The sequence below is a fragment of the Echiichthys vipera genome (assembly GCF_963691815.1).
Source record: "Echiichthys vipera genome assembly, chromosome: 12".
NCBI lineage: Eukaryota > Metazoa > Chordata > Actinopteri > Perciformes > Trachinidae > Echiichthys > Echiichthys vipera.
In genome coordinates, this window is record NC_139837.1 from 24,343,798 (window position 1) to 24,358,728 (window position 14,931).

The following is a 14,931-nucleotide window of genomic DNA, read 5'->3' on the forward strand; positions in this document are numbered from 1 at the left end:
CCTGCTGATGGTTATGAGAATGTGCACTCCACCCGCTGCTGCAGCCATTTCTGCCATCAACACTATCTGTTCTTGTCTCAGTAAAAAGGACTTTCTCTCACATTATCTCTGTGAGCTTTCCTTCTCCTCCTCATTAATATTACAGGATGATGCAGCAGAGAGCAACATGTACAGCAGCAAATAAGGGTCTGACTCTTTTTGTGTTTAACGGTCTTAAGGTCAGAAACGATGCCAGTTGATGGCTGGACTTAAAAAAAATGATTGAAGGGGCTCAGGTTTCATCCCTGGGCTTTCTGCTCAGCAGTGTTTATGTTTTGAAAAGAGAAAAATAGCTGATTTGATCATGATGCTGTTGAGTGATTTTCACTTCAGTTGAAGGATTGTGTATTTTTCTGTATTTGTGAGAGAGTTTTCTGATCTGCTGGGAAAACCCTGAGTCCTACAAAACTAAATCAACTGATCGGGTTGGTCAGGGTTGGTTCAATGCTCACGTGTCGGCGCTCAAGCACGATGTGTGGAGTGTTTCAAAATATGATCCGAGTAGCTCGCTGGGGTCTCGCAGACACATCCAGGTATACAGCAGGCTTAATATCTGGACATGACTTTATATCACTTTCAGATGCACTGGGCTTTCACATGTAAACCCGACCAGGAAGATGTGAGACATCAGAGCAAGTGCTCCACTTTAGTTTGAATTTGCCACGTTAACCATATGATCCCCCTGTTTAAAACCTGGCATTATGAAAAGCCTTCACATCAGAAAAGGTCTAAAATGCATCACCAAAATCTTAAGAAAAATATTGCTTTCTGGAAACATGACAATTTGGAGAGAACAAATTTGTAAACATTGGACAGTTGGTTGATCTGTGGAACAGCTCAGAACCAAATGCATGTTGTTTTTGTTTTTGTTTCATTGTGACAGTTTTACTTCATTTCAAACTCAAGTTCGTACTATTGCCATATTGCTGATCCCAGAGCAGCCACTGAATATTTACACGTTAGCCCTTTCTAATCAACCAGGTGTCTCCACCTGGCTTTTGGCAGCATTGTGGAAACATGCTCCACAGCCCTGCCAGTCCTCTTTGCTTATTCTGCTGCCGCTGACACGCAAGAACCCTTTTTCGAGAGCTAGCTAGAGCCGCTACTAGCTTGTTGCCGCTAGCTCAGTTAGCCCTCTTTCACGGAGTTTAAAAAAAAAACGACATGGAAAAGAAGGATTTCGAACAGTGCGCATGTGTCTCCTACATGACAGCAAGAGACAGACACACACGCTGTGTTCGGTGTCTAGGTCGGGAACACACTGAAGCAGCCCACTTTGGCGTCAACTGCTCGGGGCTTTGTGTGACCACACTGCAACGTTGGGCTGAACGGTTCGGCTCAACTGCGCTCCCGCCCTGTACTGCTGCCCAGCCTACAAGTGGTCGCATGAACATCGACCACGACGACAATGTACAGTGTTGAAATGGTTAGCGTGCACCCTGAAAAAAGGTTATGCAATGCAGTTTCGCTGGTGTCACACAAACGTCTGTGTCAGGGCAGACAGCTCCCATTCTACAGCAGGAGATTCTGTCTCTGCTACAGAAAAAGGCAATTCAGCCTGTGACAGAGAAGGAAGCAAATTGGGGGGATTATTCCTGTTATTTCCTGGTTCCCAAGAAAGACAGCAGTACTCTGCGCCCAATAATAGACTTGAGACCAGTGAACGCAACATTACAGAAACTCCCTCAACGAGTGCTGATGCACTGCCGCCTATTATAATCCATACGATTGGTTCACCTCAGTGGATTTAAAAGACGCCTATCTCCACATTCCAATAGTAGAGAGACACAGGAAATACCTGAGGTTATAATATATGTATAGTTTTTATGTATATTTTTTTCATAGAATATTCGGTAGAATACTGGATTACAAAAAGATTCAATAGCTGCAGCCCAAGAGAACACCACATACCTAAGATGGCGATGACCTCATCGTCCTGGATGACCTCCAGCGACCCCGACACAACGAAGCACAGGGTGTCGACGCTCTCTCCAGCGTGGAAGATCAGATCTCCAGGGGCGCAGTGGGTGGTCTGAAACTCCACCGCCAGTGAGCGCAGGCAGCCGTCGCTGGCTAACCGGAATGCAGGATGCTCATTGAACACCTGAGTGAGAGTGAGAATATTAATCAAACTAACTTTAATTTTTTTTTTTTTTAAAGGGACTTTGCTTTTTTTTTTCTCACTTTTTATTTCCCAGCATTTTCTCTTTTATGGTAATATGTTGGGAACAGTGCCTTCTTGCAAAAATACAAAACAAAATGATGACTTTTGTTCCGTGAGGACAAAAAAATCTGGTTCACAATAAGTTCAAAGTCATCTGCCCAATTATTGGTGAAAAATTACTGTCACTTGAGCCTTGAGTCCCTTAAAGGACAGCTTTCCAAACATGTCTTTTTAATAACTAAGAACAGAGGTCAGGTTTGAATGGTTCTTGTAAAATCACTGTACTTGGATGAAATGAAAGACAATATACGATAAAAATATCAGAGGCATCAGCTGTGAATCATCAGACTAATTTAAGCGGCTTATCTAGTCTTTGTTATTGGACATGGTTGTTACACAACTGAAGATGTCCTTTGTTCAATGCCAGTTCAGCAGTTTGAGTCTGCCAAAGTTTTGACCGATATCAGTCGTGTGCAGGAGCTTCTAACTGAGCTCACCTAACCTGCATTTGGTTATGGAACAAACATAGCAAAGGACTGGTACTCTGTGAAGACTGTTTGGGCCAATTCAGGTGACATGAGATCTGGTTTTTGTCTTCATAAGGATATTCTCATCTACACATTTTTTTATTCCCAGGGTTAGGGTTAGTGTAGGTAAGTATGTGCGTAAAGCTGCACTTGTACTTTGCAACACAACCAATTAGAAATGTGTTAAAAAGCAAGGATGAACGTTTTTAGACATTTACTAGTGTCAGGTTGTGTTAAAACTTTTCATACGTAAACGTCAGCGTTTCAGTTAACTAGAAACAAAAACGTCTTTGTATTGCTTTAACAGTCTTTAAATGTTTCAGACTGTGAGCTGACTGCATTATTCTCAAGAAACAGAACTCACACTATCAGTTTTTAAACAATGAAGCGTGTACCTTCCTGTTGAGGTGGACACAGATGTCGGCCCGCATGTCTTTGGGACAGATGGATAGGACCTGGAAGACAGAAAGACATCAGTTGGGGGCGGGGGGGTCTGTTTGATAGACGTCTATTGGCAGCAAGATGAAGGTTTGAATGATGTGTGTTCCTCTTCTTTAAACTTTCACAGGCTTAAAAACCAATGTCATAAATTGAAGTAATGCCACATAATAAATATTATTATTAATTAGTTATTAATAACTATGCAGGCTAACTCACATCTCTTCATTGATCTCAATCTTGTCCGCATCGGAGGTTCTGCTTGTTCCCTGCGCTTATATCTGAGTTACTGTTTCTTGTTTATTTCAAACTGTCTGATCAATAAATGCACCACTGCAGACTGGAAGCTGTGAGAGGAAGATCCCACCACATACACACATACAAAGATGATATATTGAATTGCCATGCATGCAGGGAGGGGCAACAACCATGCAGTCGACCTTATGACATACACAACATTAGCTCTAAACCTATTCTGACCGACAGCCCAGATGGGAAGAGAATCGGAGGAGAATTGGAGCAGAATTGGAGCCGCTCGACAGACGGGGCTCCATCACAATGTGTGAACTTTTCCAAGAAGTGAGAGGAGTTGCTCTGTGGTGCCTCGCAGAAAGATATTTAGCCTGCTAAATATCTGGAGCTGTCTGGGACTCCAAGAGCCAATGAGAGCACAAGAACTGATGTTAAACCAGAAGGGGGGGCCTGTAACAACAGGAACTTTACTGTTTGTGCGGCCACAGACAGACCCTGCCACCAGAGAGCGGCAAAGCTCAGCTGCTGCCGTCAGTCCTCTGTGATTGATACAGACGCACCTTGAGCGTGGGTTTCAGACACGCAGGGTTTTCAACTGTAAAGCCATCCGCAGCGATATCAGATATCAGATATCAGAGCATTTCAAGTCTCACAAGACAGGAAGTTGTGAAGTCTGAACTGTGCAGCAAAGTAACGACTTGTAACAACTGTCTTCCATCCTCTGAGTTCTTATTGTCGACACTCTTCCTGTAATCCTGGCTTCCACTTACGACCACCCAGTGATATCCTGGGTCAGAGCTCAATCAGACGCACAAAAATGCTTAGAGCACTTCAGTAAAGAGAGGCTGTAAGGGAGGAGATGGAAACCCAAACTTCCAAAGGAATTGTCTCACTCATCCATTACCCACCCTGCTTTGTTGCAGGTTACCGTCTATGTTTTTCTGCAGCTTCCCCTCCCTTTGGATACGAGTGTGTTCCAAAAAGCCGGGTCTGTAAGTTGTAATCACTTTGTCCAGCTCATTACACAAATTCTAAAATCCGGTCTCATTAACTGAAGAATTTAGGTAAAACACAGGAAGCTAAATAATATCCCAACTTCCACAAACCAGCCGATAAATCTTCTAAAAGCTTCTGCAACATCCAAACACAAAGTCTTTAAAAAGCGCCTTTGTTCTATTTTAAGTTGAAATCAGCAGCACTGAGACGCTTTTGGGAGCCTCTGGTCTTTTTTGGGTGTTTACTCGCATAAACAGCTGACTGTGTACCATCTAAAGGCTCCCAAAGTGACAAAAAATACCCACTAATTAGGCCCAGCTCTGACTGCAAGGTATTTATACTGCGGGCAGTCTAAGCTTATGTCCCTCCAAGAGCATATAATTATCTAAAAAAGAAAATTGGGGAAAATGGGATTGATGGGGAGCAGGAGGCTTATGATGCACTGTACATAGAGAGAGAAAGAGAGCATGGATGTCAACTGGAAAATGAAAATCAATTAGATGGACAAAAACTCTGTTCAAACAGGACAAATATAATGAGGAGATTATATGAAACAATGAATTAACTCGGCAGTTTCTACAGCGCCTTTTTGTTGGAGCTTTAACTAAAATCCTCCTCACAGCCATCTGAGGTCTCAACTGTATAATTGGCTGGTTCCCAATTCAGCAAAGAAAACATCTGCACTATATAATTCATTTTATTCCTGATGTTCCTCCCGAGGTGAAAGAGGGAACAAATCAAACTGTCTTCAAAGCTGCAGAAACAGCGTTTGATTTTGAGTTCTATCAGAGGGGAATGTCCATCTTTGCAAAACTACTAATGTTAGACCTGTCTGACAAAAAAAATAAAAGATACAAAGAGAGGGAGAAAAGATGGTGGAGAGACCAGAGATGTTTTATAATCTTACACCAACAGGAAGCAAAAGTGCACTTTAATATGCGTTTGTTCATGTTGTTCATTTAATTCTTCTTTTTGCCTCCTCAGCCGCTCTGAAGGCTTCTCTGGCTGCATGTGATGCAGAGTTTGATCAATGGTTTCAGCACTTTACATGTGAGGCGTTTGTTTGGGTGCAGATCAGAGCTCATGTTGAGGTGAGATGAAAAAAGATTAATCATCTCAGTGGATTAATAAACACACAGCATGGCAGGTGTTTTCTGTAAATGTGTGTTTTAGTCTTTTGTTCCTCAGTTTTGAGCAGTATATTTTTAAAAAGGGGGAGGTGTGTGTTTGAAGGGAAAGCTGAGCTAACTGGTTGGTCCAAAGCCCAGTTCAGATCAGAGATAAAAAACGTTTTAGAACGTTGCAGGTAATCATTGCAGCCGTGTAAACAGACCTGTCTAATCTGGACTCAAACCGGCTGATGTTGTCTCCTGAGACTCATCTTGTCAAGTCTCCAGCAGCTGGTTTTAGAGCGTAATGGTCGCTGGACGCAGCGTCTTTTACCTGTTTGTGAGAGCAGGACGGCCGGACACGGATTGTTCCTGCTGAGTGTGTTTGTCATTTATTTATTTACTTGTTTATTTATTTATTTATCATCATCATTTATAAGATGAGGCTACACGGTGGTGTAGTGGTTAGCACAGTCGCCTTACAGCGAGAAGGTTCCAGGTTCGCATCACGACTGGGGCCTTTCTGTGTGTAGTTTGCATGTTCTCCCCGTGTTTGCGTGGGTTTTCTCCGGGTACTCCGGTTTCTTCCCACCATCCAAAAACATGCAGGTGTTAGGTTAATTGATGACTCTAAAATTGCCCGTAGGTGTGAATGGTTGTCTGTCTCTGTTCGTCTCTATGTGCCCTGCGATAGACTGGCGTCCTGTCCAGGGTGTACCCCGCCTCACGCCCGATGTCAGCTGGGATCGGCTCCAGCCCCCTGCGACCCCGACAGGGACAAGCGGTTGAAGATGAATGAATGAATGAATGAATTTATAAGATGAATCTTAATCGCATTTAAAGCAATGCTAAAAGCCTTCACATCTGGCAGTAGAATGTTAAATTATGTTTTGATGAAGATTTTATTTCTTAATCATTTTAATTGTAGTGTGTTTGTGTGTCTGAAACTGTGATATCTAATAATAAATTAGTGCAGCTTCCTGTCTCTGCCAGGTCGCTCTTTAAAAAAAGGCTCTTTTAATCTCAATGAGTCTTTTTCCTGGTACAATAAAGGTTTAATAAATACAAAATAAAATTAAAATAAACGATTATCAGAAGCTGTGTCATCAACCCAATTCTCAACGCAGCAACAAGCTAGCTATAAACTAATGATAAAGGTTGAATATGGAGAATGAGCAGGACACCGCCATCTATTGTCTCAAGATCGTAGTCGCAACAACAAAAAATAATTCCAGCAGTCGGGTTGCCAGGTTCGTTGCCGAGTGTGTCAGCAATCAGCCTGCTCGAAGTCAGTGATGAATCAAACAGGGGAACCACTAATTTTGATTTATCAATGAATTTGATAACAGTATTTAACGTTAACCAGTTTTCAACTGGAAGTCTTTCTTTGAGTGGTGCGTAATCTATTAGCTAGCTCTCAATATAGAATAGAATAGAGCAGAAATACTTTATTGATCGACAGACGGCTAGCCCCAATGTCCAACACTATTGGCTGCTACAATGTAAACAGAATGTGACAGAAAGTTATTGTCAAACCCGTCAAAACAATTAAAAAAATATATATATTAATTCAGACTACATATATTCTTTTATGGAAAAGCAATACTTTGATTCTCTTACCTCTCAAAACGCCCCGTGGGTGTATTTCAATAAAGATTCTACATATTCAACCTTTAATGTCTCTGTCACAGAAACAAAACCCATGGGCAGCGATGCAAACAGTTACGTAGAAGGGGCACTGTAACTTATTACTCACTTTGCAGTATTTAAGTTATGTGGCGCAATATAGCAGCAGCAGCAGGGCTTAGAGCAGTTACATCTGCTCACTTGAAACAATCATCAGTAACAGCTTTTTTAATGGGAATATTTTTATATTCGGATATAATTTAAGGATCTAAATTCTGTGTGCACATAACTGCAGTCTGTGAGCAGTTTGACGTCTCTGGGTGCAGAGGGTCAAAGGTTCACCCCTCAGCGTGTGTTTGGGTAAATTAGGTCACCGCAGTATGTCACTGGTGGCTGGCTTTAAGGCGCTCTGTTGGTTTTGTGGTTAGTTTTTCCGCTTTCCTCTTCCTTCTTTTATTATGATTCTGTTTATAACTTCTTTTTGACACAGCTGTCTTCTTAAGTAAGGTTATCAAATGTTATATTCTTGTACAGCTGTATGTGTATGACTAAGAAAACTATCTGAAATGGGGAGAGTTTTCCGCTCCTTACTTGTAAAGCTGTTCGTATCTGCCAAAAAAAAAAAGCAGACAAGCATCGAAAGTCATGGTGTGATTGCTACCGGAGCAAAACTGGAGTGGGAGATTAAGGCAACGCTCCAATAAAAACTTGCTCTGTGTTCCATCCAAAATCCTTCCCCATATGCTGATGTGTATGTGTCGATGACCAAAAGATGCTTTTTAAAAAAAAGATCCCAGCCTGGAGGATTCCCATGGTCACAAATGTTATTGCTGCAGTCAATGTTTTGATGATGAAGAAAGCCTCCATGACAACACAAAGATGTCACATCAGTGCTCACATCTGGATTTTTACCATTGCCCTTTTCTTGTTTATAAGGTTGCCTTGTTATCTACAGATCCACATCCTACAAAAAAGTATGGGACATTATTGTCTTCGCTCCCAAGACATGTTTCTGTCCCTAAAGTCCGTATTGAACTGGGAGGAAGGTTATTTGAAGCTATTCTTCCCATTCTGGCACATGGCGCTGCACTTTGTAAAAATGTAAACATGACCAACTCCGCCTCCCTCCAAAGTCCCACCCTCTTCCCCCTTTGACATGAAAGGGCTGGTTTGTTTACACTTCTGGTGACGTTAGTGCTGACGCTAACACTAACGCTAATCTTCCTTGCACAAACAACATAGTATTACAGAACTGTAGTAACTGATAAGTAATAGCATCCGGATGCTGCGTTATCACAGTAATGCTGCGTTCTAGGATCAGTCAATCTAAAAGTACCTGAAACTCTGACTTTTAGGTCAGGATGACGCTGCATTAGCCTAAGGTGACCAGATTTCTGAGACAAACTCCAGGGACATTTTTGGTTGAGAGGCGTAAAAACCTCCAAAACATGTAGTGTTTTGTCTTTGACATACTAAAATGGGGACACTGCCCTTACCATTAATAAAGCAGTTTCTCTCACCATATTTCTCCTAAATTGCAAAAGAATTGATTAACAATTTGTTTTGTTCCTCTGAGCAAAGTAGCTGAGATCAAGAACATCCATAAAATCTGTTGTGATAAACAGATATCAGACATTTCACCAAAACTAAGGCCTCCTCCTTACACCACACGATCTTCAAAAGATCAGAGAAGAAGAGTTTGAAATAGAAAATGTCACAGTTCATGCTGAACAACAAAATATCTGGTTTTAAGGTGGTTGAATCAGTTTTCTGTTAATGTGGGTGGGAAATAGCAAACAGCTACAGCCTGGCATGATATATCTCCTCCTGTTGAACAATATTAATGTCTTATTGTGAATGGTATTTTAAATAAAAATGACAAATGAAAGCCAAAATACCTTAAATCTGATTTACCTAACCCAATGTAAAATATATATTTAATGTATTAATATGTGTTTCTAGTTATAATTTTAATTTTCTGACAGGCCTGAAATAAAAGCCTATGTATCTTCACTGGCTGCCACAGCCTGAAGAATAAAAGGTTCAAAAGCCCAGAATGGAATTCTGTCATTCACCAGAGCCGAACTAAACTGAATATTATATGGAGCCGGCCCATTTTGAAGGTAAGGCTTTTTAAACTTTTGGGTCATCCTGCTGCTATTGGAATATTATTCTAAAGATTATTCTTATTCTAAAGATTGTTTAGCTTTAAGCATTTGAACCATGCTAACACGACTGGAGGAAGACGTCTTTTCAGAGCAACAACTCAGCTCAAGAATGAACACAATGAAGAGGTGGGTCTGTCACCATGGTAACACACAGTGACTTAGAAAAGTGACTTTAATCTGAATACTGATTTGGAAATAGTAACGTGTTAGACTGGTCTACTGGTTACAGAAACAAAAGAGTCGGATTAGAGCAGTGTTACTAAGTAGGCTAACGCATTAGTGGCATCAGTGGTCCTCACTGACACTGACAGGCTGACACAAGTTCCTGATGAATAGTTTATGATATGTTTCTGGTGATTTTATTTAATAAGTTACAAACTCCCTCTAAGGAGCTAGAGTGACACTGAAATGTCATAATAATAAAACTGCGCTGTAGAGTAGAGCTAAACAGTTGATAGTTAGATGGCTGCTAATAATGTTAGCAAAAAAAACAAAGATCTGTTTTATAAGACGCATTATATATAATAAATACACATATAAAAGGTTAAATAGATAACAAGAACACCTTTGTTTGGCCTATCCAATCAGTGATGTTTGAGCTGTGTGTACTTTAGCTCCATGAAAGAATCTCTTTTCTGTAGCTGCCTCTCATGAAGGGAAAACAATATTCTACCGCACAGCTATTCCACCAATCAGAATACCAGAAATATGGGCATTCTAGATGGGCATTGTGCCCTGAGCTCTGGGCATGAGGTGCTTGTTCTGGCTGGCTTTAGCCTTTGCGAGTCGTAGGATGCGCAACTATACGTGTTGATTGGTCAACGTTTATGTTTTTTCATTTTTCCTATATTCCATTTTCGGATCTTTCATTCACAGTGAAAACTGGGGACATTTCTGGGGAAAGCAGTAGCCGGGGACAGGTCACTGAAAAAGGGGACGTCTGGAAACCCTACATTAGCCTCCGCCATCGCTAGAAAGCAAAATGCCAGAAAGGTAGGAATTGTGTTAAGTTTGCTGCACTGTCTAAGTGGAACCGAAATGATTTTATTGGTAACATTTAAATTGATGGGAAAAGACTAGGAATACCTTTGATATTGTACTTCGTCTTCATTTTTGATTGTTATATGTTTGATGTCTGAAACTGTTATTTGTGCGGCTGCCTGTCTTGGCCAGGATTTTTTTAATCTGAAACAGTGTTAAATTCCTGGACAAATTAGGGATTAATAAATAAAACATCTTTCATCGGCTGAGCCTGACCTTTGACCTACTCAGTCTCACCTTCTCCGTGTCGATGCCTTTGGACATGGACCAAGTGGAGACGATGTAGTCCATGACCCGCTCGCTCAGCCCCTTGGGAACCTGATAGAGCTTCAGGAAGTCCCTGACGTTGTTGAGCATCTCGTGGTAGCGGTTGGTGTTGGCATACATCTGCTGGAAGATGGTGGTCACGTTTCCAAAGATGGTGGCGTAGAGCAGGGCTAGAGACAAAGACACAGGAGAGGATATTTTTCTCATTTTGTCCCCATCATGAATGTAATTATCTCGACTGGAGTAGAACATGCACTTACACACCCACTCACACCCAAAGGCCTCATATCCCAAAATTAGCAGTCTGCTTTATTTTTCTTTTTTCTTTATGAAAGCACATAACAAAAACAAATCTGCCTTGTGTGATGTGCAGCACAGTTATATAACCCAGCTCCTGAAGGTCTTTAACTCCTGATTAAAGAGAGGAACCGATCACAAACTGGAGAAAACATGCAGGCAGTGAATCATACAAGTGGTTTGGTCCTATATTTAAATTGCAAAATACATTGATGATATTGCTTCGGTCAAATATAGTCATAAACATGGTTATAGTTAAACATCTTTTACAGCTGTAGGTGCAATTGGCATTCCACAGATGTCCACACAATAGACCTCAAACTGTTAGTCCATTGGCTGACTTGACCCCCGGCTCATGACAACACCATGTCTATAAAACTGGAGGCATCTTCTTCTTCTCTCTCTTCTTCTTACTTCTGCCTTCTTCCAATCTCCTCACTCGACTCCTCTCTTCAACTCCTGGACTGACCGCCCGGCCTTCCTGACTCCCAGAGTACAGAGCGATCTGCCTGAACGCGAGTGCCTGCATTTTCCCCTACATCTGCTGGTCACAAGGACCACCTCTGCACAACATAGCAAACTGGTTTTCTCCTGTGTTTAAAGGTAACACAAGAAAGACTTTCTGACAAACTTGTCTTAAGAGCAACCACAATGCAACTTTGTCATTCCATTGACAGGAAACCAAACACCGATTGGGCATTTTGAGACTTTATCAACGGCTAAGCAAAGAACTGTAATTTTGTTACGACTTTTCAATGATGATTATGTGTGACTGCGGTGATTCAGTTAAGTCGAGGATGTTTGTTAGCAATGCTCCACACAGTTATTGCACACATATAACTGTATCTGAACAGACCACACACACATAACCTGAATTAGACCTTTTTTAGGATCCATCTACACGAGGGCACATTTTCTTGTAACCGCACATCTTTAGTAGCAGTAAGGCCGACCATCCATACGCAGCCGGCGTTATCCGAGCCTGAAAACGGTCTTTTTTTCACCAGGTCGAGAATGGGAGATTTGAGAACACCCCCGTGGTGTCACATAACAACAACATTGCTGCTGCGTGGAGAGTAGCGAGACAGTTCCCGCCTGTGAGTGCTTTGGGACGGGGAAGGGGCTCCCAGCAGCACCCTCTGCTCGTTGAGGACACTAACTGCAGAGTGATTAGTGCATCAGAGTCCAAAACAGCACAAACGTCTCCACTAACACCAGAAACAGTGACACATTTCTCTCTAGGATGGAGGAGGATTTGAGAAGTCTCCAGATTTGGAGAGAAACTCTCCGGTGTTTGTATTCTCCACAGCGTCTCTCCATCTCTTCTTCTCCTTGTCGTTGTATTTCTGTGGCAGTTACAGCGCCACAGCCAGGCCTGGCATGTGAACTATGGTTTTGTGTGGACGCAGATATTTCTTGAGGAGAAAACACACACACACACACACACACTCTTTGTTCAGCTTTAATTAAATTAGTTAATGTGTGTTTTGTTTGTTGCAAGATGAATGTACCAGCCTCTTCTAGGAAAATAATTCAAATCCTTCAACGGATTTAATGAGACTTGTATATTAGTTGTCACTCCGTCTGTGGTGGTGGTGCCCCTGAGGAACTGTGGTTTAACTAGAGTCATTTTTATTATTATCTTTGATAATTATTAGCTATCACCAATAATCGGTAAGTTTATTGAGGATACTCAATCTCATAATTTCAACGTGAGTCAAGGCCCTACATTTAACTGGTAGTCACACTTTTGATCCAATTAACCAAGAGTACCTACACAGCCACTAAACAGAACAAGTGGAACAGTATAGTACCAAACCACAACCTTCTTTACAATCCTAACCAGGTCGTTTTCATGCCTAAGCCTATGCCTTAAATGTCACCTTTTGTTTCCTTAACTGAACTGTCCAATCCTGGTCACCATTTCATGTTAAACATATAATTTTGGAGCATAACCTTTCATAAGATATCATATGATCCTGTTGATGGTAATACCTTGCATGGACATATTTTAAAAACTTGGTTACTTTAACTCAAGGTAATATATGATTGTATGTTGTGCAATAAAGCAAAACGTGTAAGAAGGGGTAAAATCTCAAATTTTTGGAGGTATATAAAAAAACTTATTTCCATTAAACCCCACGGAGTGGAAGATTTCAAAATGTTTCTCCTGTTTTGTTTAAACAGAGACACTTCTCAACTGTTTTCAGACGGTAAAAAGCGGAGGCACTTGCTCACTGATATCATTGAAAATGCCGGGTGCAAAAGCTTGCCAGGCCTAGCAACAGTAACCAAGGGAGGTGGGACAAGCAGTCAGCCTCCCCTGTTCCTTGCTGCTGCTACATTACTGTTTCCATAGAGACCTCACTTGAATAGTTCTCCGTAGTTTTCCCCCTCCACTGCCTCCTCCCAGCAAATAAAACTAACAAAGGAAAGAAGAGAAGAAATAATATGTGCAAAGACTTTTTGGATGAAAAATGGGAAGTGATAGGAGGTGGTGGAGAAAGAGTGAATGTACAGTCGGAGTGAGTTGTGTGAAAGAGAGGAAAATGTGACTAAGTGTATGCGTGTATATGAGAAACCGTGACAAAGGGTTGGATGGAAGAACACCAACCAGGAATACGCTGAAAGCAATGTTGTGTGTGTTTTCATGCTCACAGGAGCAATGAGAGTCAGAAATAAAAGGATACGAGGACACAAAAAGAGAGAGAGTTTGGATGAGAGACAAAAACAGGAAAAAGCAGAGGGAGAGAAAGCCACAGACAAATGTGGCGTGCTGGAGGTGAGATAAACACTGTTCCAGTTTAGTTCTTTCAAAGTCAGCAACCTTTTCCAGGACCCTGTCAGCTGGTAAAGAAGGACTCTGGCAAAGCTACTGATCTGGAACTGAAAGCTCAGAATCACAGCTCAACAAGATTCCTAATTGGGGGACTTTGTGCACTGAGGTAGATGTCACCTCAGTGCAAAGAACGGCCCAGGTCTGACCCAGCCTGGAAGTTTCTCTGTTGAGCTAAAACAACCTCCTCTGTTTGCCAGGATCTGAAGTTCAAACTTGGCTTGGCAAATCATCTTCTAATTTGGTCCATTTATCCAGGTGAGAGGGAGGAAGTCTGAACTCACACAGACACCTGGAAATGCCAGTTTCACTCCTCTAACAAGAAAAGTTTTCTCACAAATCCCAATGTGATAGATGTGGAGAGAAGCAGGACACAAGGATTCAGAGCAACTAAAACTTCAAAAGTAACTAATTAGCAGTATTTGTCAGCTGTGAACGAGATGTGGCTATCACCACTTTGACATGTCTCAGGACAACAGAGCCCAAAAGCCAACACAAACCTCCAGGAAATGACCCCCGTTACAGAAGCAGTATATGAAGGAGTCAGTTTTTTCATTGATCATTTATTAAAGGAGAAATCCCAGGAAGACGCTAACAGCCAGACATGGCTTACACTGAGGCTGTGCACTGAACGCATCAAAGCAGATTTTTTTAACCACTAATATTGCTCAAAATAGCAGACCCAAACCTCTGCAGTAGCATGAACAGCCCCTACAACATAGGAAGTGAACCCGGAGTTTATTAAAAAGACTGTTTTACAATTTTTTTATTTTTTTATTTTTTTTAACCTTTATTTAACAAGGAAAATTTTCTCATTGAGATTAAAAATCTCTTTTACAAGAGAGTCCTGGCCAAGACAGGAACCAACACAGTTCCACAATTACAGACAAAGGTTAGAAACAACAGAGAACATATAAACAGTCACAATCAGAACATCATTAACGAAGCATGTACAGACAGAAGAGTCTGCTTCAATATCGATAAGAAAGGATTTAAATATTTTTAGAAAAACCAGCTACTTCAGTTTCAGTTCATTCTGCAGCTAGTTCCATGTGGAGGGCGCAGCAGAACTAAATGTCCTTTTCCCCCAGTTCAGTACAGACTCTAGGTACAGTTACTAAGAACAAATCCTCAGAGTGGAGCTGATGGGTTCCTGTGCTTTTTTGAACGA

At 41.5% G+C, this 14,931-nt stretch overlaps 1 protein-coding gene across 1 annotated transcript in view; it reads right to left on the reverse strand.

Moving 5' to 3' along the window:
• The window catches only part of kcnh5b (potassium voltage-gated channel, subfamily H (eag-related), member 5b), a gene marked incomplete at both ends in the record, with an annotated part of 156,443 nt that overhangs the window by 56,338 nt on the left and 85,174 nt on the right, over nucleotides 1–14,931 (reverse strand). Inside the window, 3 exons of the mRNA XM_083924468.1 lie at nucleotides 1,951–2,143; nucleotides 3,126–3,185; nucleotides 10,598–10,797. Of these exons, the coding sequence (XP_083780594.1) occupies nucleotides 1,951–2,143; nucleotides 3,126–3,185; nucleotides 10,598–10,797 (453 nt within the window). The remainder of the gene's footprint in view (nucleotides 1–1,950; nucleotides 2,144–3,125; nucleotides 3,186–10,597; nucleotides 10,798–14,931) is intronic.